This window comes from Chrysemys picta, chromosome 12 (genome assembly GCF_011386835.1).
Source record: "Chrysemys picta bellii isolate R12L10 chromosome 12, ASM1138683v2, whole genome shotgun sequence".
Lineage (NCBI taxonomy): Eukaryota > Metazoa > Chordata > Testudines > Emydidae > Chrysemys > Chrysemys picta.
Genome location: NC_088802.1, coordinates 39408077 through 39431067, shown reverse-complemented (window position 1 = coordinate 39431067; position 22991 = coordinate 39408077). Strand labels below are relative to the sequence as shown.

The 22991-nt window shown below is 47.1% G+C and overlaps 1 protein-coding gene across 3 annotated transcripts in view; it reads right to left on the bottom strand.

Moving 5' to 3' along the window:
* Positions 1–22949, bottom strand: part of SEPTIN9 (septin 9) — a 253554-nt gene extending 230605 nt beyond the window's left edge. The window contains exon 1 of one of the 3 annotated variants that reach the window (XM_008163849.4): positions 22536–22949. In XM_008163849.4, the coding sequence (XP_008162071.1) occupies positions 22536–22557 (22 nt within the window). In that variant the 5' untranslated portion in view covers positions 22558–22949. Of the gene's footprint in view, positions 1–6308; positions 6391–22535 lie in introns of those variants that run through there. The other 2 variants (XM_042841180.2, XM_008163848.4) reach the window with 2 other exon arrangements.
* Between the last annotated feature and the right edge of the window lie 42 nt (positions 22950–22991).

The following is a 22991-nucleotide window of genomic DNA, read 5'->3' as shown; positions in this document are numbered from 1 at the left end:
GCTCCTGCTGAAGCCCCGAGGCCCAGTAGGAGCGCCCCATGGGGCTGAAGCCCTGAGACCCCCCTCCCCACTGGTCAGAAGCCTTGACACCTCCCTCCCTGCTGGTCAGAAGCCCCTACCCCACCACCCTGCTGCAAGGCAGAGGTCCTTAACTCTCCCCCCGCCCCCAGTCTAGTTGGGGAAGGGGCATACGGCTCACAAGCTACAGTTTGGCCATCCCTGAAACATCAAAATTCTGCTGAAGTGGTCCAAACGCCACAAGGAGGAGCCATATCTCACTACCTCGCCGAGCACAGTGGCAGTCAGTTATGGACGTGCCATTTCTCCTCTCCTCTGAACCCTTGTTCTATTGGCTCACTTAGTGGTGATCTCACTTTGCCATACAACTGCACCGGACAGACATTTAAAAAAAAAATCAAAATACTAATGAACCTCTTCCCCTGACTGTCCTTCAACACCCGCAGCTCTCATTTCTGATACCAACTGCCAGGCTACAAAGAGTCAAAAAATCCATCCCAAATTGAGAAGGTAGGTAGTAAATATACTGCCCCGAGCATGACGCTTCGATATAAAGGTGCAGAATCATTTTAACTAGTACATTTTTTATCAGTTATGTCACAGCGTGATTATGCCAGTGAAGCTCTAAAGGCAGAGCTATGCACTGTACACTCTTTATGGGCTATAAAGTTAGTTACACAGATGTCGGACTTTGCTGTGAGGTCTGTTCTGAAAGTAGAAGCCATTGCAATAAAAACGTCTTTAAACAAACACAGGAACGAATCCAACAAAATAGCTCCTGTGCATCGTAGTGTCCCGAAAGGCTATCATTTCTCTCGCTCCCCTTCCCGCAACTGGGCCTCCAATAAAAGCACTGCCTGTTTTAATTCATTCTAGCCCTTGTCCCTTTAAAGACCTGCTGTGTCTTTGTTGTCTTCATGTCTTCCCCTGCATCTTTACAAGATTTCATGCTTTCCTTGTTTCCCCTCCCAAAGCTAACCAGTTTTGGCCTATAAACAAACGGAGTCTGGTTGGCTTCCGGTCCCTGGTGGTCCCTCTTCGTGAACTCCCGGGGATGTTAAGAGAGAGCTGAAGAAATGCCTAAGATGCCTATGAATCCCATCCGTGCAAACCCAATGGCGCAGAGTGACGCGCCATGACTCACATGTCTGCCACTGGGGCGACGGGGGAAGGCGCTCACCTCGCTCTCTGGTGAAGCTGCTCTACGGTTTCTTTTCTACAAATCTGTGGATCAACATAGTGTTCAGGGCAGTGAGTGACTGACAGCGGAGACTGGAGTCAAAATGAGCAGCAGAAGCTCCTTCAAAATACCCCACTCCTGGCTTGTAGCATCCCTAGCCTGCCAGCTGGGAGACCTAAGGTCGTATGCTGCAATTTCATTGTCTGTGGCATATCATTGCCTCTTGCCGATTTCCCAGGCAGCTGTTGGCATGTGAAATAGCCAGCACCCCGAGAAGGTCTGAGTGAACAGGGGGAGTCAACACCAGTGATGCCCAGGCAGGAGTGCTTGGAACCTTAGCAGGCAGATGGCTCAAACCAGCTCTGGATGAGCTCAGAGTTCACAATATTAACTGCAGAAATCGGCTGTCAGATTATCTTACATCACTGTTAGGAGGATTTAGCTGCCAAAATTCCCCTCCAGGAAATAAATCACAGCCCTGTGCAGCAGCTGCCAGCTTGGATGGGAAAGACCACCCAGTCCATGATAGCCCCGGGCACCTGAACTGCGACAGCAGCATCTCCCTCTGATCAGAAGCAGGGGTACCCGGCCAAAGCATCTTGCACGTCAATGTAACGGAAAGCTACAGCCAGAGAAAGTTGTTCACAGACTTAGCCTTGGCTGAAAGAGAATTGATAAAGGGAATAGGATTGCCAGTTACAAGCGGTAATAATACTTAGAGCTCACACAAGGCTCCACACTATATGAGCATTTACTACTCTCAGTGCACGCCCAGCACCTCTGTGAGGCATTATCAGACAGGGAAAGTGAGGCACAGCAGGTTAGTGAGTAGCGAATGGTCGTGGCAGAGCTGGGTGTACAACTCAGGTGTCCCTGATCCCCAGTATTATGCCAGGTCCTGCAGACCATGCTGTCTCTCAAGTATTGGAAGGACATAAACACCAAGGAGGAAGAAGAAATGTGTAGAATGGTGGATAACATGATAAATCGAGGTCCCAGGTGGGTGTTGTGGGTCTCCCGGCACCTTTTCTGACATGAATAGGAGATACCAGTGGTGTCCAGTGTATCATCCCTTTCTCAATACCAGGTTCTAACATCCAAGGCATCACTAGGAGAGGAGAAAAACTGCCCCAAAGCACAGAAGGGATCTAGACAGAAAGCTGCTAGATTAGGGGTGTTATAACACCTAACTCTAAATTCCTCACCTGGGAAAAGTAATCCAGACAACAGCCTATTCAAGGTTCTGTTTTGTGTGAGAGCTATTGTCGACCGTGCAGTGGCCACCGTATTTGCCTCTGTAGTTCCTGCACTGCCAGCATCTAACTTATTAGTTAAAGGATCTGGGGTTACAGTGGATCACAAATTGAACATGAGGTAACAATGTGAGGCATGGCTAAAAAGGCTAATATCATTCTGGGGTGTGTTAACAGGAGTGTCGTAAGTAAAGACACAGGAGTTAAGTGTCCTGCTCTACTCAGCATTGGTAGGGCCTCAGCTGGAGTATTGTGTTGAAGGCTGGATGCCACATTTTAGGAAAGATAGGGCTAAAGTGGAGAAAGCCCAGAGAAGAGCAAACGAAATGATCAAAGGTTCAGAAAACCTGACCTATGGGAGAAGGCTAAAAAACTGGACATGTTTCACCTTGAGAAAAGAAGCCTGAGGGGGGACCTGCTAAGTTTTCAAATAGGTTAAGGGCTGTAACAGAGAGGATGGTGATCAATCGTTCTCCATGCCCACTGAAGGCAGGACAAGAAGTAATGGGCTTAATCTGCAGCAAGAGAGATTTAGATTAGATAGTAGGGGAAACTTTCTAACTCTAAGGGTAGTTAAGCTAAGAAATAAGCTTCCAAGGGAAGTTATGGAATCCCCATCACTGGAGGTTTTTAAGAACAGGCTGGACAAGCACACATCAGGGATGGTCTAGATTTACTTGTCCCTGCCTTAGTACAGAGGGCTGGATTTGATGACCTCGCGAGGTCCCTTCGTGCCCTGCATTTCTATGAGTCTGATTACTGGGAACTGTATTCAGCTCTCTGGAGCATGAAAGATGCTTTATGTAAAGGTGTCACTTACATTGCTAGTTCCTTGGGGCAGGGACTGTCTTTTTGCTCTGTGTTTGTACAGCACTTGGCCATGATTGGGGCTTGTCGGTGCTATTGCAAAGCTGGTGATAAATGATAATATAATGTCTCCATTAAAGCAGCACCCTCTGCAATCGAGTTCCCAGCGGAGTAATGGCACGTCCCAAAGGCCCACCCGCACAGCTGCTACTACAGCAGAGGGGGATCTGGAATTTCTGAAATGCAACAAAACCAATGTGTTGAAATTTCCTGCAAAATGAAGTTCTGAAAAACTGGTTGTTGTTTGTCGATCAAAACATTTTGTTCTGGTTTTGACATTTTTACTTGGTAGCACAGTACATAATATAAAAAAAGAAATGGAAATGAAAAGTACTTTCAAAAAGGGAAATCACAACAAAACGTTTCAATCATATCAAAAAGCTTTTTTTTTTTTTCAATTCCCCCCCCTAAATAAAATTGCGGCCACATTTGACAAAACTTTTTGATTTGGACAAATCAGTATTTTGTGATGGAAAAACATTCTCACCAGCTCGAGTTGCCATAGACTGGGCCCACTGTCAGCAGCTTCTGCAGAGAGGCCAAGCGCTGACTGCTCCTGGAGCATGAGCCCCTAGGACAGGGGTCTCCTGTCCTAGGGGCTCATGCCCCCCCCCCCCCCCCGGCTTGCGCTGATCAGCTGTATGGCGGCGCAAGCGCTGGAGGGAGGGGGAAGGTGGAGACGGCGTGGAGACGTCGCGGAGGCATGCTGGTGTGGAGGGCCGGATGTGGAGCTCCAGCAGCCGATTTGTTTGTTTTTAGCTCCGCCCCCCCCGCCCCCCCCGCGTCCCGATATTTCACCTGTGTGATCTGGCCACCCTATCTGCAGCCTGAGAACCTCCCCACCGTGGCCTGTGGAGGAGAGACGCAGGCAGTCACACTGCCGACAATGTCTGCTGCAGGCGCCGCCCCCCACATCTCCCATTGGCTGGGGGAGAGGGACAGAGATACCATCACTAGTCGCTGGGCAGAGTCAGTCATGGAGGCAGCGTCACTTTTTTCCAAAATGAATATAAACAAGTCAAAATACTGAACGCAACTATCTGATGCACACCTTGCTGCAATCCTGAAGGTTTCAACTTCTCAGTCACGGAGGCCAAATATCAACAAACTGACAGAACTGAAGCATTGCCAGGTGTCTGGCAAACACTAAAAACCCCCTGGCGGGTAAAGAATTGTATAAAATTGTATGACAGTTTTATTATTTCTAAGAAATTAGAAATAAAAAATACAATATAAATGTTTTCTTTTCTGAACACCATCTTCAGTGACATTATCGGCCCGCTGGGAGGTTTTGAGGACTGGCACTGGCCCTAAGGCAAATTGAGTTTGAGACCCCTGCCCTAGGATGCCCCTGATGGACAGGTCTGAGGCACAGTGGCAGGGGACAGCAAGTGGGGGAAGCCTGTCCTGCTGCTGCCCATCCTGGTACCTGTTCTGAGAGTAAATAGAGGACGCCAGTCTCCAGTGCTGTCAGGTCCGGGCTTTTCACCAGCACTACGCTGACTAGATGAGATTCCACCCCGTGCTCACTATCCACAGATCCCCTGTCCTGACTTGTAACTCTTGGGGATTTGTTATTTTTCTTAGCAACTCTTATTTGTACATGTCCAGGCACTTGTAACTCAGCTCTAGTCATTCAACACCAGATCTGGGCAGTAATTGCTGAGAGCATCTTGTTCCCTTTGTTTATTCTAGCCATTATATACCAGACTTTAGTCAGTCCCTACTTCCTTAGATACCATCGGCTATAAAGTAAACTACACCCAGGGGCTGCACACACAGGTTACCAAAGAGCCTGCGGCTTGCTTCCCAAGTGGGCCTGCCTCTGTTTTTTCAACCACCATGCAATAGGTTGCTAGGAGAGATGTCTCCCTGTGAGCAGAGAGAACCACCAGCTGCAGAGGTTCAGTTTTGTCTCTGTGCCAGCTGGTTTGGGCTCAGGTCCATTGGCTCTTAGTGGGAGCTGCTGGTTGCTGAGCACTACATTCGGGGGCCTAAGTGGGAGCTGGGCTCTTTGGAAAATCAGGTACTCACCTGATTGGAGTATTCTCTCCCTTTGGGAATCTGAGCCAAACCCCTGCAACACCTTTGGCCCCCAAAGCAGCAGTACTCCCCCTTGAGGATTATGGTCTTTCTTGAGCATAACCTTGCCCCTCTTAATTTCCATCAGGCAGATCACTGTCTCCTCTCTCTAAGCCCCTTGCTAAACAAAGCTTTGAGTCCTGTACAATGTTTCCTGTAAATAAATAATCCCACAGCATGGAACCAAACTCCTCCTTCCCCCAGTTCCCTTGCATTGGCCACTCCAGCTGAGTTTCCTAGAATCCAGCTGTCACCAGACCTCACTGGGAGCCTGCAGGCTCTTTCACTTTAATGTTGTGCTTGTAGAAAAACTGGAAGGGGATGCTCTAAACATCAGCTTGGAAATACCTGCCTGGGCTGGAATGACAAGCCCCAGTCATGGCAGCTCTGAGTCAGCCCCTCAGACGGGGCTAAGTTTAGTACTGAACAAGAACTTACAACTAAATCCCTGGCTGCTCAGCATGGTCTGACACTTTACATAAACGGTAGGGTTTTAATCTGCCACTATTGGCCAAAAGTTTCCTCTTCCCTACTCATGTGCTGCCCTCCACCTCAGAAGTGGCTGCATTTCACTGGTGCTGTGTGACCCATAGATCGTAAAGCCATTTGGTGTGGGATGAAGGGTGCTTCATAATTGAGAAGTCAGAACCCAAGCTGTGATTACATGACTCCTGCTTCCACAGATCTGGATTAGGTATTGATTCCACCATGAGCGCTAGGAAAGGCCTTCCTGAACCCTGTGATGTCCTGTCACCAACTCCAGCCAGGGTGATGAGTTACACAGCAGGAGGCAGATTCCCAGGCTGCAATGAATCTTTATCCGAAGTGTAAGCACTTCAGAGGGTGTCTCGGGGCATTTTGGTCATTATAAAGTCATCCCCGGCTAGTGTGGGAAAGTGTTGACTCACCAGTGACTTTCTCTGACTGGGCTGCTGCTTTTGGCCTCTGATTACAATATGAAAACTGCACATACATGGTGACTATATGTGCACAGGAGTCCTGGATTTCTTCCCGAGGATGCTGGAGCTGGGGAGGAAGGAAAAACCTGTATTGTTTTCTAAAAGTGGTGTTGGTGAAAGTGTCAGACCAGCAGCCATGGAGACCAAAGTCCACCTATCCAGAGAAGAGACCGGGCACAGACAGTGGCAGCACAAGTTTTCCAGCACCAATAAGCTTCAGCCTTCATATGGAGGAGTAGCCTCTAGGGATGAGAAGGGAGTTCCGTTTCCTTGGCCCAGTCAGTCTGTGGCCTGGACAGTGGTCTGAGAGAGGTGACTGCACTGGACTGAGACCGTCTCATGTAAGCCACCAAAGAGCTCCCCAAAAGAAAGAAGAGACTTTCCATTTGTACCTGCTGGGAGAAAGCTTTAGGGGTCACTCTTTCCCTTCGCCAAAGAGGCCAAGTTTTCTCCATCTCCACAGACTCTGCCCCAGATGGGGAAGCCCTTTTGGGCTGCAAGACTAATTCTGTCTATTGTGGTTTGCAAGGGGGCAGACAATGATCATGCAGGAAGAGCCAGTTACTGTGTTGTAGTCAATAGCTCTGCTTCCAATGAGCGACTGATGGCAAGCAATGCCCCTGCTGAGGTTCACGGAGTCCAGTCCTGTTCCAGCTGAGGTCAATGGGACTTTTGCAGTTGACTTCAGGAGGAACAGAACAGGGCCAGTGTGTGTGAGCTGAGTGCATGGAAACTCACAGCTAAGCTGGAGTTCAGGCAAGACAGGACATGCGAGAGGCAGCAGAAAGGAGCAAAGAAGAAAAGAAGTGAAGGTTTATTTGTTTCCATTTCCCTGCCTCACATTTACCCGTCTGCCATTAGCTCATCGGGGAATTATTCCCCACAGCCATATTTCCTTGTTCGACGTGATGCCTTTTGTCTGGTTCACCCAGGGCAGGCAGGGTGAAGGCGGGAACAAGGACCGTGCTCCAGGAGAGGGATTACACACCCAGTCAGCCTCATAAACAACAACTTTTGGCTGTGGCTCTCCTTTATTTGACATCTCATTAAATTGCCTGGTGTTATGTACAAGCAGTAAATTACTGCTGGGCTGGAGTTCCCTGCTCTTTGAGCTGGTTCCTGAGGGGTATCAGGATGTCACGTTAGCTATGGCAGAACTTTTCCACTAGCTGGAAGGGAAAGCGATGCTAATAGCATGCCTGGCCAATGACATAGCAGCTGACATACCACGAGCTGCCAATACTATCTCATACCATGCCAACAAAGCATACCAGTGCTCTAGCGGACTGTCCTACCAATGCTACATCCACCCACCATGCTGATGCCCTGGAAGCCATGCCAACATCATAGCCACATGGCACACTGATGTGATAGCAGCATATTTTGCCAACATCGCAGTAATACATACTGGCACCACTATGGCAGCCAATTGGTTCCACTGAAGCATTCCACCCATACTAGAGTCTTTGCGGCAAGCGATCCTGGGACCTTGGAAGGATGCCTAACGGGGTATCAAGGGCGAAGCCCTCATTGCCAGACTGACGCCCCCTCCTGGTCGTGCTAGGGATTAGCTCAAGGCTGACACCCATGTCCGCAGTCTGAACACTGGCACTGTCTCTGCTCCCGCCTATGGCTCCTCTCTCAGCTCCCAGGACCACAGCATCCTCTTCTCTACTGAGCCCTCTGGCTAAGTGCTCATCTGTGTTTCCCCCTTCTGGGGATAGGTATCTCTGTCCATCAGTCCAGCCACTTCCCCACTAGCAAGTGCAGGGGACCCAGGTCCACCCATTACTCCAGGCACCAACCCAGGGACCCTGTAAATAGCAACCTCCTGCTGCTCCTCTCTGACCTCTGTCAATGCTGCTCTATTCCCCTGAGCCACTTCCCCATGGCCCCAGCACCTTCTTCACCCTCACCTCAGGGCACTTAAATGCTCAGTCCAAGGTGCTTACAGCTCTCTCAGCCCTCCAGGGTCACAGTCCTCACTCCCTGGGCTCCCAGTAGCAACTGAACTTCTCTGCCTGGCAGCTCACTTTTATATGGACCTGCTATGGGCCCTGATTGGTGTTCCTCGCAGCCCCTGTCCTATTGGCTGCTCCCCACGCAGCCTCCCTATGGCTATATTAACCCCTTCTCTGCCAGTGTGGGGTGGATGCCCCATCATCTGGGGCTAAGGCAAACAATAGAGCAGCACACTTTACTGGTGTTTTTGGAGCATACCATGCTAGTGCCCTAGCAATATACAATGCCAATGTCACAGCAACATGTCATGATACATCCGTGGCTGAGAAGAATGTGGGTCTCCCTGAAAATGTGCAGGGATCAGGATGGGCCATCTGGTCAGACACTGCTTAGTGTTTTGTGATAGGCTGGGATGGTCGCTGGCTTTAATGGTAACATACACAGGCTGGAAATGGGATGCTGGGAAGCACATCTGTTCTGCTTTGCCCAGCGTTTTTTAATTTGAATTTTAACAGTGTTTAAAATTTGAATAGCCTATTGAAAAGCTAGCTGGGGAGGCAGCATAGGCTCATGGCGAAGGAACTCAGGGGATGTGAATCTATTCCTGGCTCTGCCACTGTCCTGCTGTGCACCCTTGGGCAAGTCACTTCCCTGCTCTGTGCCTCAGTTTCCCATCCTACCCTTTGTCTGTCTAGTCTATTTACTTTGAAAGCGCTTTGGGGCAGGGACTGCCTTTTGTTATGTGTTTGTGCAGCGTCTAGCCCCAGCGGGCCCTGATCTCGGTTGGAGCTGCGAGGTGCAACTGTAAGACAAATTACAAACTCCACTGCTGAAAGCAATGCCAATGCCAATGGTCAGAGCCGATGGAGCAGCGGGAGGGGAAGTGAGTCACGCAGGAAGTTCAGAGGTGTGCTTTTCAGTTTGTCAGATCTCAGTGGTGAAAGCCGTTGCCAGGCAGCATGTGTAAACGTGACAGGGCAGTGTGGCTTTTGTTTACTGGCTGGAAAATGTGACTGTGTGGCACAGGCTAATCAGCTGCCTGAAACAATGGGCGAGTGTTTTCCTTGTGGGAACTAGATCCTATTTGTTTTCTCTTTTGTTTCTGGGTTTTGGGTGGGTATGGAGGGCGACTGACCTTTGATATTACAAGCTTTCTCACAGATGTGAATTATGGCCTCTCTTAACCCACGTGACTCACCAAACCAAGCCACAGAATTTGTTTTCAGTGCCCTGCAGATAAAGTACAAAGCTCCTTGTCTGTGCAACAACTATCAGCTGCTCCTAGATTAAAGGAAGACAAGCTCTTGACATCTCCCTGGCTTTTTCCCCTCCTATAATTTCAGTAAAACTGACTCATTTCCAAGCAAGTTTAAAATGTTTCAATACCCTCCTTCATCATTAGCCATTTCAATAGACGGCTGGAACAGAGAGGGTTTAGATTGTAAGCTTTTTTGGGACAGGGGCTGTCTCTTACTATGAATTTGTATGGCAACTAACGCAATTGGGCCCTGATCCCTGATTGGGGCATCACAACACTCATGTAGATAATAAATAATATCATAATGGAAATGAGCAAAGCTCTGACTTCTCCCAGCATTGGGGAATTTCAAGGATCGTCCATGTAACAGTCCAGGAAATTTTTCCCCCTGAAGAAGGGTATCATGTCTTTGAGGAGGCTACCCTCTGCTCCACCCCCTAGTGGGAGGAGCCAAGCCTCCGGGACTCTGCTAATGAACAAGCAACAAGTCAATATCAGAGAAGGTGGTTAGATGCATGTGGGTTGACCCTTCAGCCTTGTAAAGGGAATGAGGCACCATCAGGAGATGGGACCAAACAAGGGAAGGAACTGCATGTATGTGACACTGAGAGGCCATGAGAAAGGCCCAGGGTATGTGGGTCACGCTTGTGGGTGGGAGTCTACAGGCAAAATCTGTCCCTAGTTACCTCCATGCATCCCCAGTGAGTGTAGTAGGATAGCAGTGGCAGAATTTGGGGCTTGTATAATATCTGGGCAGCTTTAAGGCAGAATCGATGGTATCTGAGCAGATGGAGTTCAGGTCCTTGGGTAATGTAAACAGTGGATTTTATTATCAGGAGAAAGACTCACAGGTTAGGAGCTGCATGAAGCAATTGGCACCACCAGCAAAGCAGCGTGCGCGGCATTGCCAACCTCCAGTGTTCAAAAACCAGGAGTCAGGCTCCAAAACGATCAGGAGACTGGCTTAAAATCACGAGATTTTTTTACACACTAATACATCTGGGGTCTCTGGCAAGGGCGGCTCAGCGCCTTCTATGTGTCGCGCATGGCGAACGGCTGCCCTTGGGTGATTGGAAAGTGTCCGTTTCTGCAGACGGAGATTTACAAAGACCAGCACAGAGCCCTGAAACAATTCCTAGCAGGTTCCAGGGCCAGGTTTCACCTGCTCAGGAGCTGGCTTGCCGTGGGGCTGAGTGCTCCCCAAAGGCCTGATCCAGAGCCCCCTGCAATCGCTGGGAGTCACTCCACTGACTTCAAAGAGCCCTCAACCAGCTCAACAGCTGCTTTTCTCCCCACATTCTCCCAGGAGGAGGTGAGAGCAGGGGGTGCCTTGCTCTGTTTGTTTAGAAGCTCTCATTCTGGCCTAGCTGACTGGCTCTAGGGCTCGGCCCGGAAAGCCTCGCTCTGGGGGGAAACGATTTGTGGTGTCATTTATGTGAGTTTTAATTAAAACAACCCGGTAGAGAAACTTCTGTCTGTAATACAAACAACAAAAGGCAAAAAATCATGGTCTGAACCCTGTGCCAAGTCACTCCTCCACTGGCAGTTTAGCTAGTCAGGGCAGGCATTGGGCACGTTGCCAGGGAGATGATTATGCCACTATTGTTTCCTCTGGCTGGGAGGACTTAGGATGAAATCCTGGCCCCACTGAGGTTCGTGGGAGCTTTGCCATTGAATTCAGCGGGGTCAGGATTTCACCCTTGATGTCCAACAGGGGCCTTAGACTCCCAGGAGTGTCAGCTTCCCTTCCCCCAACCCATATCTGTTAGCAAACTCCATGGCATTGTTTATGGGTGCTCAGAAATGGCCTAACTCTGCAACAGAAAGCACGGCTTGTGTATTTCTAAAGTCCCATGCCCAAAACAACCACCACAAATTACACCAGTGTCTGCAGCACCTGTTTGCAACCCTACAATAACAAACTAGGGCACAAAGATAAGCATTTCGAGTGTAAACTCTTTGAGGGCAAGGGCAGTCTTTTTTCCCCCCCGTGTTTGTACAGTGCCTAGCACAATGGGGGCCTGGTCCAGGAGTGTAACAGCAACACAAATAATGGAAATAACAACTCGATACGAACATGGCTCAGCACAACCATGTAGTGAAAAGCCAGGGTGGGAAACCCCAGCAACTCACAAGCAACCCTACAATAATAAACCAGTGCTCATGAAAAGCCATGTTAATTGCAATAGGGCTTCACACAGGTAGGTGTCCTGGTGGCAGATCCTTTTGCAGGATCAGGATCCAACTGAGGCAAAGAATAACTCCAATTGGATCTGTTTTCTTAGTTGCTCAGATACCACAGTGATAAATATAATGAAGACACTAGATAGACAGAGAGATAATGCAGACAGATTAGATTAAATAGCTCAGAAAAGGGATTCTGCTGAGGAGAATGCCTTAGCACAGAATATCCAGGGTATGCAATTATCTGGGTCATGTTGACTGAACATCCAGTGGTGAAACTGGTTAAGGGCACCGTTCCTGAGAAATAATGGGGTAGCCTTTAATGTGTTTGAACGCACGTCACAGTGGCAGGCAGAGCTGTTCCTGGCAGAAATGATGGGTGGAAACAATGCCACCAGTTTGTTAATCTGCCCTGGCAGCGATGTAGTTTGCACTGAATTCTGTTTTCATACACTTGCTTATTGCAGTTGAAGACTGAGGTCTGACCGCGCATGGTCATTAAAGATCCCATTTTCCAGGCTTTGTACAGGTAAAATGTCTGCTGGGTCAATGGGTAAAGGAGAGAAGAATTGAGCCCTCAAGAGCCCCACGACACTTGTCCTGGGGGGAGGAACATTAATCTCAGAGGCCTGGCCAAATTCCATTCTGCTTCCCTAAAATCCCCATGTAATCTCAGTTGGAAACAATCTCTCTCACTTTCAGTCTCAGCGGCTGTGTGGTGTTGCTGTGCGTTGTTAAATAGTTAGCACCATCCCTCCATGGAGTTGGCTCTTTTGAAGATGGGACCCTTAATTAGGTGCATAAATAGTAGTTGAGCTGGCTCTGACTGTGGGTGCTGAGCACGTGAAATCTGGCCCTAGGTGCCCCGGAAAATACGACCCTTGGAGTGAAAGCTTGCTATCCTATGCACCTGGAGAAATACAGTTCAGCTGATCATTATCTATGCTGCTCTGCTTAGCGAGGCCTTGGCCTACAAGGAGCAAAGCAAATGATCTTAGTGTCCAATCTTTATTCTCCAACTGGGTCTAATACGTACCACGCAGTACAGACAGAAACACTGGATCTAGTAAGAGCCTGATTCGCAGAAGCACCAAACACCTGCAGTCCCACTGATCTGAATCACAGCTCAGCATCTCAGAATTATCAGTCCCTAGTTCTATTAGGGTAGCGACCATAGGCTCAAGTCAGGTTTGGGGCCCCATTGTGTTGGGCACAGTACCAACCCACAGGAAAACACAGTCCCTGCCCCAATCACTTCCCGTCTAACTAATCTGCACAACTTCTATTTGCCTTTGGTATTATCATCTACTCAGAAGGAAACTGAGGCATGGGGGTTTGCTCAAGGCAAGGCTACAGAAAAAGTTCTTGGAATGTATTGGAGACAATTTTTTATTTCAGGAGGTGGCGGAAGCTACAGCAACAGGAGGCTGTTCTAGATTTGATTTTGACAAATAGGGAGGAACTGGTTGAGAATTTGAAAGTGGAAGGGAACTTGGGTGAAAGTGATCATGAAATGGTAGAGTTCATGATTCTAAGGACTAGTAGGAGGGAGAACAGCACAATAAAGACAATGGATTTCAAGCCGACAGTGTTTAGCAAACTCCGGGAGCTGGTAGGTAAAATCCCATGGGAAGCAAGTCTAAGGGGAAAAACAATTGAAGACAGTTGGCAGTTTTTCAAAGAGACATTATTAAGGGCACAAGAGCAAACTATCCCACTGTGTAGGAAAGATAGGAAGTATGGCAAGAGACCACCCTGGCTTAACCAGGAGATCTTCAATGATCTAATACTCAAAAAAGAGTCCTACAAAAAGCAGAAACTCAGTCAAATTACAAAGGATGAATATAAACAAATAACACAAGTATGTAGGGACAAAATTAGAAAAGCCAAGGCAAAAAACGAGATCAAACTAGCTAGGGATATAAGGAAACAATAAAACATTCTACAAATACAACAGAAGCAAGAGGAAGACCAAAGACAGATTAGGCACATTACTCAATGAGGGGGGAAAGACAATAACAGAAAATGTGGAAATGGCAGAGGTGCTTAATGACTTCTTTGTTTCAGTTTTCACCTAGAAGGTTGGTGGCCATTGGACTTCTTTTAACATAGTGAATGCCAATGAAAATGAGGTAGGATCGGAGTTTAAAATAGGGAAAGAACAAGTCAAAAATTACTTAGACAAGTTAGATGTCTTCAAAGCACCAGGGCCTGATGAAATGCATCCTAGAATACGCAAGGAGCTGAGGAGATAGCTGAGCCATTAGCAATTATCTTTGAGAAGTCATGGAAGATGGGAGACATTCCAGAAGACTGGAAAAGGGCAAATATAGTGTCCATCTATAAAAAGGGAAATAAGGCCAACCTGGGGAATTACAGAATTACACAATTACAGTCCAGGGGGAATTACAACCTGGGGAATTACAGACCAGTCAACTTAACTTCTGTACCCAGAAAGATAATGGAGCAAATAAGTAAGCAATCAATTTGCAAACACCTAGAAAATAATAAGGTGATAAATAACAGTCAGCATGGATTTGTCAATAACAAATTGTGTCAAACCAACTGGATAGCTTTCTTTGACAGGGTACCAAGCCTTGTGGATGGGGGGAAAGTGGTAGATGTGGTATATCTTGACTTTAGTAAGACTTTTGATACTGTCTCGCATGACCTTTTCATAAACAAACTAGGGAAATACAACCTAGATGGAGCTACTATAAGGTGGGTGCATAACTGGTTGGAAAATCATTCCCAGAGAGTAGTTATCAGTGGTTCACAGTCAGGCTGGAAGGACTTAACAAGTGGAGTCCTGCAGGGATCGGTTCTGGGTCTGGTTCTGTTCAATAGCTTCATAAATGATTTAGATAATGGCATAGAGAACACACTTATAAAGTTTGTGGACAGTACCAAGCTGGGAGGGGTTGCAAGTGCTTTGGAGGACAGGATTAAAATTCAAAATGATCTGGACAAACTGGAGAAATGGTCTTAAGTAAATAGGATGAAATTCAATAAGGACAAATGCAAAGTACTTCATTTAGGAAGGAACAATCAGTTGCACATATACAAAATGGGAAATGACTGCCCAGGAAGGAGTACTGCGGAAAGGGATCTGGGGGTCATAGTGGATCACAAGCTAAATATGAGTCAACGGTGTAACACTGTTTAAGAAAAAGCAAACATAATTCTGGGATGTATTAGCAGGAGTATTGTAAGCAAGACAAGAGAAGTAATTCTTCTGCTCTACTCCGTACTGATTAGGCCTCAACTAGAGTATTGTGTCCAGTTCTGGGCGCCACATTTCAGGAAAGATGTGGAGAAATTGGAGAAAGTCCAGAGAAAAGCAACAAAAATGATTAAAGGTCTAGAAAACATGACTTCTGAGGGAAGATTGAAAAAAATTGGGTTTGTTTAGTCTGGAGAAGAGAAGACTGAGACGGTACATGGTAACAGTTTTCAAGTACATAAAAGGTTGTTACAAGGAGGAGGGAGAAAAATTGTTCTTCTTAACCTCTGAGGATAGGACAAGGAGTAATGGGCTTAAATTGCAGCAAGGGAAGTTTAGGTTGGATATTAGGAAAAACTTCCTAACTGTCAGAGTGGTTAAGCACTGGAATCAATTGCCTAGGGAGATTGTGGAATCTCCATCATTGGAGATTTTTAAGAGCAGGTTGGACTAACACCTGTCAGGGATGGTCTAGACAATACTTAGCCCTGCCTTGAGTGCAGGGGATTGGACTAGATGACTTCTCATGGTCCCTTCCAGGTCTATGATTCTATGAAAGTCAAGATTAGCATACTGGAGGTCCTGACTCCCCATCCAGTGCTCAGAACACAGCTCTCTCTCAATAACCTCTACATTTATTCTAAGTACATTGATCATGAATGAACTATACAGGTATTTCTTCTGCAAGCACTCTGTTAACAAGTCTGTGGTTTATACAGTGGCAGTACAAGCAGGAAACCCCTTGGTCACCCATAGATGTTCTTCAGAAGGATTGAGAGCTACAGTATACAACCCAAGGGTCTGATCACATCCACGTGGGCAGACCCCTGTTGTGTTGAGCCCAACCAAGGCCCAGGCCTCTCCCTGTTAGCAGCAGCAGTGTCCTAGAGGGAACCATTCCGAGGTTCCTGTTCAGTTCAGGATGCGGAGTGTAACTGGCCACCGGGGGAAGTTTTTGAAGACTTGCAAATCCCAGATTTTGTGCAAGTTTCCCCCGAATCCTGCTCAACCGGTGGGTCACATCCAGTCCCGTGGGGTAATTCAGGAGGTAATTAGGGCACTCGTTTTTCAAATATTCCCAGCATCATACACATTCCTTAAGCAATTCTTGCCAAACTTGGAGGTCACCTGAAGGTCATTCTGAGTCAAGCCTCAGCCTCACCTCTTGGCGTGAGCCTTGCTTGTCTATTGCATTGTTGGCAATGCACATGGATCTGAGTAATGGAAAAGGGAGCATTGTATCCTTAAAGAAACAGTATCCCCTAGAGAGGATCCCAGCACAACTGAAACATCTCAGGACAACTCTCCTCTCCCCACGGATCTGAAAAAACAAGCGTGAGGAGTTACAGTTGGTGTCATAGTGGATGCTTCTTGTTCTTAAACCTGCCTTGTAAGATTCCTCCTGAATCTTTAGACCCTTTATAGCCTCTCTCCCCTCCAGCCACCTCAGTATACTCAGGCCCAGAACATTGCAGGGCTGAGCTGTGTATGCCTGCAGCTAAAGCACAAAGGTCTGAATGTCTGTTTATGGGTAAGAGGTAAAGTATCTAAAGCAGGATCTCCAGCCCAGCCACACCTACATGGCAAGTGTTCAAAAGCCACAGCAGATGTATATGATTTCCCCGCACTGCCTCGGAAAATGTAAATCCTGCTTGGGCTGGGAATAGCCCCACAGCAGGAAGATGCAGCAATAGCATTACAGCGTGCCCAGCAAATACAGGGCCTGAGCCAAAGCCCAGTGAAATCCATGGGAGTCTTCTCATTGACTTATGTGAGTTTTGGATCAGGTCCATAGTAAGGATTCAGAGCGCATTGAGGGAGTGGGGCAAAGTCTGGTACCTCGGGAGACTGAATTTAAGCCCTGCGGCCCCTCTCTAGCCTCACAAATCTTGTGAAACGTGCTTGTTGCTTCCTAGTGCCGTAGCTTTGGGGCGTTCATTAGCCGGTCTCTCACAGCCATACTTTTGCTTCTGGCCGAGAAGGCGTTGTAGTTCAAATCCCACAGCGCAGTGCTGGGGGTTGTAGTGCTGGCAGAAAGGTGTCATCTTTTCAGCCGAGCCGTTTCGGCATGTTCCCTTCCGCCTCTCATTAGTTCTCCCAACATTCCCGGTCAAACAAGTTCTGATAGTCTGCACAGTCAGTGAGCTGCAGTAACCTTTCTTTGTAAAGCCAGCAGGATTCCCTGTGACCAGCCCAAAAGAAAACCATACATCTACCAAGATTTGTAATGTTATCCAATTTATAAGTTTAAGCAGGCTTGGGTCTGGCCAGTCCTGGGTCCGGATGGGAGACCACCAAAGAAACCTATGGCTGGTAGGGGATGGTAGTGATTCAGTATGTGACACTCTTCCTTCTGCATCAGCAAAGAGCCAAGCCCCCTAAAGGATATTATGGGGAGCTGTACCCATTTTGAATTCTAATCCTGCCCTCCAAAGCGCTAGCCTTTTGGCTGAGTTATACACAAGTTCTGATTATGTACGGTCAAGATCGAATCCACTGTGCCTTTTATTCAATCATAGAAATGTAGGACTGGAAGGGACCTCGAGAGCTCCTCTGATCTAGTCTCCTGCACTGAGGCAGGACTGAGCATTATCCTAGACCATCCCTGACAGGTGTTTGTCTAAACCTCTTCTTAACAACCTCCAGTCACAGAGATTCTTTACCCTCCCTAGGTAATTTGTTCCAGTGCTTAACTACCCCCACAGTTAGGAAGTTTTCCCTAATGTCTAACTTAAATCTCCCTTGCTGAAGTTTAAGCCCATTACTTCTTGTCCTGTCCTCAGTGGATAAGGAGAACAATTTATCTCCCTCCTCTTTATAACAGCCTTTTACGTATTTGAAGACTGTTATGTCCCTCCTCAGTCTTCTCTTCTCCAGACTAAACAAATACATTTTTTTTCAATCTTTCCTCGTAGGTTGTGTTTTCTAGACCTTTAATCATTTATGTTGCTCTCCTCTGGACTTTCTCCAGTTTGTCCACATCCTTCCTGAAATCTGATGCCTAGAACTGGACATAATACTCCAGTTGAGGCCTTATCTGTGCTGAGTACAGTTGAAGAATTACTTCTTGTATCTCACGTACAACACTCCTGTCAGTACATCCCAGAATGATGTTCGCTTTTTTTGCAACAGTGTTACACTGTTGACTCATATTTAGTTTGTGATCCATTATAACCCCCAGATCCTTTTCTGCAGTACTTCCTCCTAGGCAGTCATTTCCAATTTTCTATGTGTGCAACTGATTGTTCCTTCCAAAGTGTAGTAATTTGTATTTGTCTTTATTGAATTTCATCCTATTTATTTCAGATCATTTCTCCGGATCATTTTGAATTCTAATCCTGTCCTCTAAAATGCTTGCAACCCCTCTCAGACTGGCATCTTCTGCAAATTGTATAAGTGTACCCTCTATGCCATTATCCAAATCATTTATGAAGATACTGAATAGAACCGGACCCAGGACAGATCCCTGTGGGACCTGACTTAATATACCCTTCTGCTTTTCTATGAATCCATTGATAACCATTCTTGAGTATGGTTTTACAACCAGTTGTGCACCCACCTTATAGCAGGTTAATCTAGACTATATTTCCCTAGTTTGCTTATGAGAAGGTCATGTGAGAAAGTATCAAAAGCCTTACTAAAGTCGAGCTATAACACATCTACTGCTTTCCCCTATCCACAAGGCTTGTTACCCTGTCAAAGAAGGATATTAGGGTGATTTGACATGATTTGTTCTTGACAATTCCATGTTGACTGTTACTTAGCACCTTATCTTCTAGGTGCTTATAAACCGACTGTTTGATTATTTGCTCCATTATCTTTCCGGGTACTAAATTAAGATGACTAACCTGTAATTCCCTGGGTTGTTCTTAATCCCCATTTTATAGATAGGTATTATACGTGTCCTTTTCCAGGCCTCTGGGATCTCTCCTGTCCTCCACGAGTTCTCAAAGATAATCGATAATGGCTCCGAGATCGCTTCAGCCAGTTCCGTAAGTATATTAGGATGTATTTCACAAGGCCCTGCTGACTTGAAGACATCTAACTTGTCTAAATAATTCTTAACTTGTTCTTTCCCTATTTTAGCCTCACATCCTAGCCCATGTACACTGATGGTCACTATGTTAGTCGTCTGATCACTGCTAATGTTTTTGATGAAAATGGAGACAAAAAAAGACATTTAACACTTCAGCCATTGCAGTGTTTTCTGCATTGTCTTTCCCCCCGCATTGAGTAAAGGGTCTACTCCATCCTTGGTCTTCCTCTTGTTTCTAATGTATTTGTAAAATGTTTTTTTTTGGTATCCTTTGTGTCCCTAATCAAATTTTGTGTCTTGGCCTTTCTAATTTTGTCCCTACATGCTTGTGATGTTGTTGTTTTTTATATTCATCCTTCATAACTGACCTAGCTTCCACTTTTCATGTGATTCTTTTTTGAGCTTCAGGTTATTGAAGCTATCTTTATTAAGCCAGGATGTTCTCTTACTTATGCATTGGGATAGTCTGTTCTTGTGCCCTTAACACTATCTCTTTAAAAAACTGTCAACTCTCCTGAACTCTTTTTTTCCCTTAGACTTGCTTCCCATGGGATCTTACCTACCAATTCTCTGAGTTTGCTGAACTCTGCCTTCTTGAAGTCCTTTGCCTTTTTTCTGCTGTTTTCCCGCCTACTATTCCTTAGAATCATGAATTCTATCATTTCATGCTCACTTTCGCCCAGGCTGCCTTTCAGCTTCAAATTCCCAACCAGTTCCTCCCTGTCTGTCAGAATCAAATATAGAACAACCTCTCCCCTAGTCACTTTCTCCACCTTCTGTAATAAAAAGTTGTCTCCAAAGCATTGCGAGAACATAAGTGGGGGTTTCAACCCTAGTGTCCTGGCCAAATTCCAACCCACACAATTACATTCTGCCTCCCTAACCTTCCTCTTGTTGTTTCCATTGAACAATATAAACTTCCCTTCCTTTTTTAAACAACTGCCACGTTCCAGCCCAGAAGTGGCTGCATCTTTGTGATGAGCAAAGTGTTTCTAATGCACAATTTGAATCCCTTTTTGGATGGACGGTACTAAACAAATGTCAAAGCTGAACCGTACTGTAGTTATTTGGAATTGTGCTCACTGGGGCAGTCTCATGAGATACACATCTCACTAATGCCAGGAGATTTGCAGTCACTCAGTTTTACCCCACCACACATCAGTACGAAGCAAACATGACAGCCCAGGACAGTCAGCTTCAATAGCAAGGAGCCACAATTTCAGCTCACTGCACACTGACAAGGCTCCTTAAGGTATGGGATTAAAATATGTAATGCTCATATTCAGCCATGTTGTGCAAAGTAGAACATATGTGTTGTCTAGTATTTGGGAGGTGTCAGGAGGCATCAGAAAAGGGTTGCAACCCATCAGATGTTTTTCTATCTATGCCTTTCTAACAGGCCCATCACTGTGGTACCTGTGTGCCATGTTTTGCCATTGTTAGCTGCCCCACCTACATAAGACCTATTGGGCCAGATCTTCCATAGAGATAACTCAGCATGGCTTCAATGAGGATGCACCAGCTAACACCAGCTGAGGACCTGGCCCATTATTTTTAGGAGCAGGGAGGTATTAGGAATCCCTTCTGCCATCCTGGCCTCTGCACCTTCTTTTTGCCCTAATCCTACCCTTGAACTTACCCTCCACTTTCTATGCTCCACACATTTCCCCCATCAAATTCCCCCATGAAACACACTTCTTTTGCCCTGCTTTCTCACAGTCAGGAACAGTGGTCACTGCTACTATCCTCATGCCATCTTTTGCTGTACTGTAGCTGTCCTATCTAGCTTGTAAAACTGCCCAGGGCAATGGCCCATCTAAATTACATGCTTTGTAAGGCATGGTGCTATATTAATAATAATACTTTCACCAGCTATGGGTCCCAACATGTAAAGTCATAATAAAACCACCAGAACAGTCTGTTGATTGACACCAATAAGATATATTTTAGGGGCGGGAGCTCGAGACTAAACACACAACAGTAGAAACGTTCTGAATGGACATAAGCATTGGAGTAATCCGAGGCATTTCCACTGGGGAGCTCTGAAGACAAAGCACCGAGTCCAACTTGCTCCTGTGGTTTATGAGATCATCCAAGCCCCCAGAAGGGATTCGAGTTGGCTGTTATGTGGCTTCAATAAGTCACAGTATTTTGGCCACTCCAAAAAGCAACAAAATACCAGCGAAGAAGCTAACCCACGCAATGGTCCAACAAGAAATGTGACTCAGGCTGCTTGGAAGAGACCAGCATGTAGAAAACAGCCCACATTCTGCAGGCAGTCACATCCAGCCTGCCCCACTGAAGTCACTGGGGTAGTAAGGGTGTAAGTAGGCAGAATTTGGCTTAAGGAATTTAAAGTCACAGGCTGCTGGCTGGACCAGGAGTGGAACTCAGCTGTAGAGAGCAAAATGTACCTGAGTGCTAGCAGGGACCCTAACTGCAGTGTGTCAGTTGGGTAAGAGATTGGTCTTATACAGGGGATTTGCCCTCACTATCGCCCACTGATCACTTATTCCAGGGATATGTTAGTTTGACCTTACAGGGTGTCAGGAATCCATGCTAACTTTAGCCACCCCCCCCCCCCCCCCCCCGCATTGTACCAGCGGCACCTCTTTGTGAGCAGTGGCTTGGGCAGCTCTTTCAGAAGCTGCCAATGCCAGACTTTAAGGTGACCAGATATCCCGATTTTATAGGGACAGTCCCAATTTTTGGAGCTTTTTCTTACATAGGCTTCTATTACCCCCCACCCCCATCCCGATTTTTCCCACTTGCTACCTGGTCACCCTACCAGGCTTTCACAGGGCTCGTAGGGCTCTGCTCTAATGGGAAGGCTGAAGATGAGGGGGTAGGAGCTGTAACTGGTGACTCAGCATCCAGGAGGCAGAAGATTACCTTGGCAGGACTGTAACCAGCTGCAGCCCCACCGCAGCCAGTGACCTACACTGGCTGTCCCCACAGGAGTGAGTGCAAAAGAGCCTGCATTGACTTGGAGTAGAGCTGGGGAGTGGAGGGTGCTTGAAAAAAACAGCAGGGTGGGATAGAGGGCACTGACTCAGACCCACACCACCCTCCCACGACTCTGGATCATTCAGTTCACAGCACACATGCTATAGCGTCCCTTAGAACAGGAAATGCAGCCGGTAACTTAGGCACCGCTTTGCTTTTTAGTGTCCCTCTTTTGTTCCAAGCTGACCGACCGCCGTCCCTTGTGGCGTGTGCTGTCACAGTGACGTGTAGGTCACAGGAACTGCATTCACGGACATTTCCAGTGGGCTGGCACAACCTGCCTCCCTGGGTTTGCTCTGGGTTTCTTAAGCCCTTTCCATTGATCAAAGACTTTCATTTATAGGCAACAAAACAGCGGCTCTCCTCCGACAGAGAGAACTAGAGCAAGAAGGGCTTGTACATGCCATACTGTTATTTTTAAGTGTTGGTTTTGTACACACACGCACAGCCCAGCTTACTGATTCGAGAACACCCGGCAGCCACCAAACCAGGGCCCGCTTTGCTCACCTGAGTGGACTGATTTCTTCATGCTGCCACGGTCGCGGATGTTACATAGGAACAAAATTCCGTGCCGGGATGGCGTTCCAAGTTGCTCCTGCGACTAATCCCCAGGGTGATGTGTGACTGGCTTAGTCCTGTTGTTCCCGCAGGCAGGGATCAGCCAGGGGAAGTGCACTCCTCCTGTACGCTGGCTCCACACACCGGGAGCTCCAGCTGAGGGGCAGCCCAGCACACTCCCAGCAATTAGAACACACCTTTCCTAATCTGATGTTCAGTTCTGGGCTGTTCCAACTGCGCTGACATTGGCAGGGGAAGGAGGAGAGCTCAGCCTCCCTGGTGGTTTAACCTTTTCCCCTCCGAACACAAATGCACTCTGCAGAATCTTTCTGCCAGCTCCCGGGCCTGGAACCTCCCGCAGATTGAACCTGTGAAGCCAGGAACAAAATCTACCTGAGTTTCTTC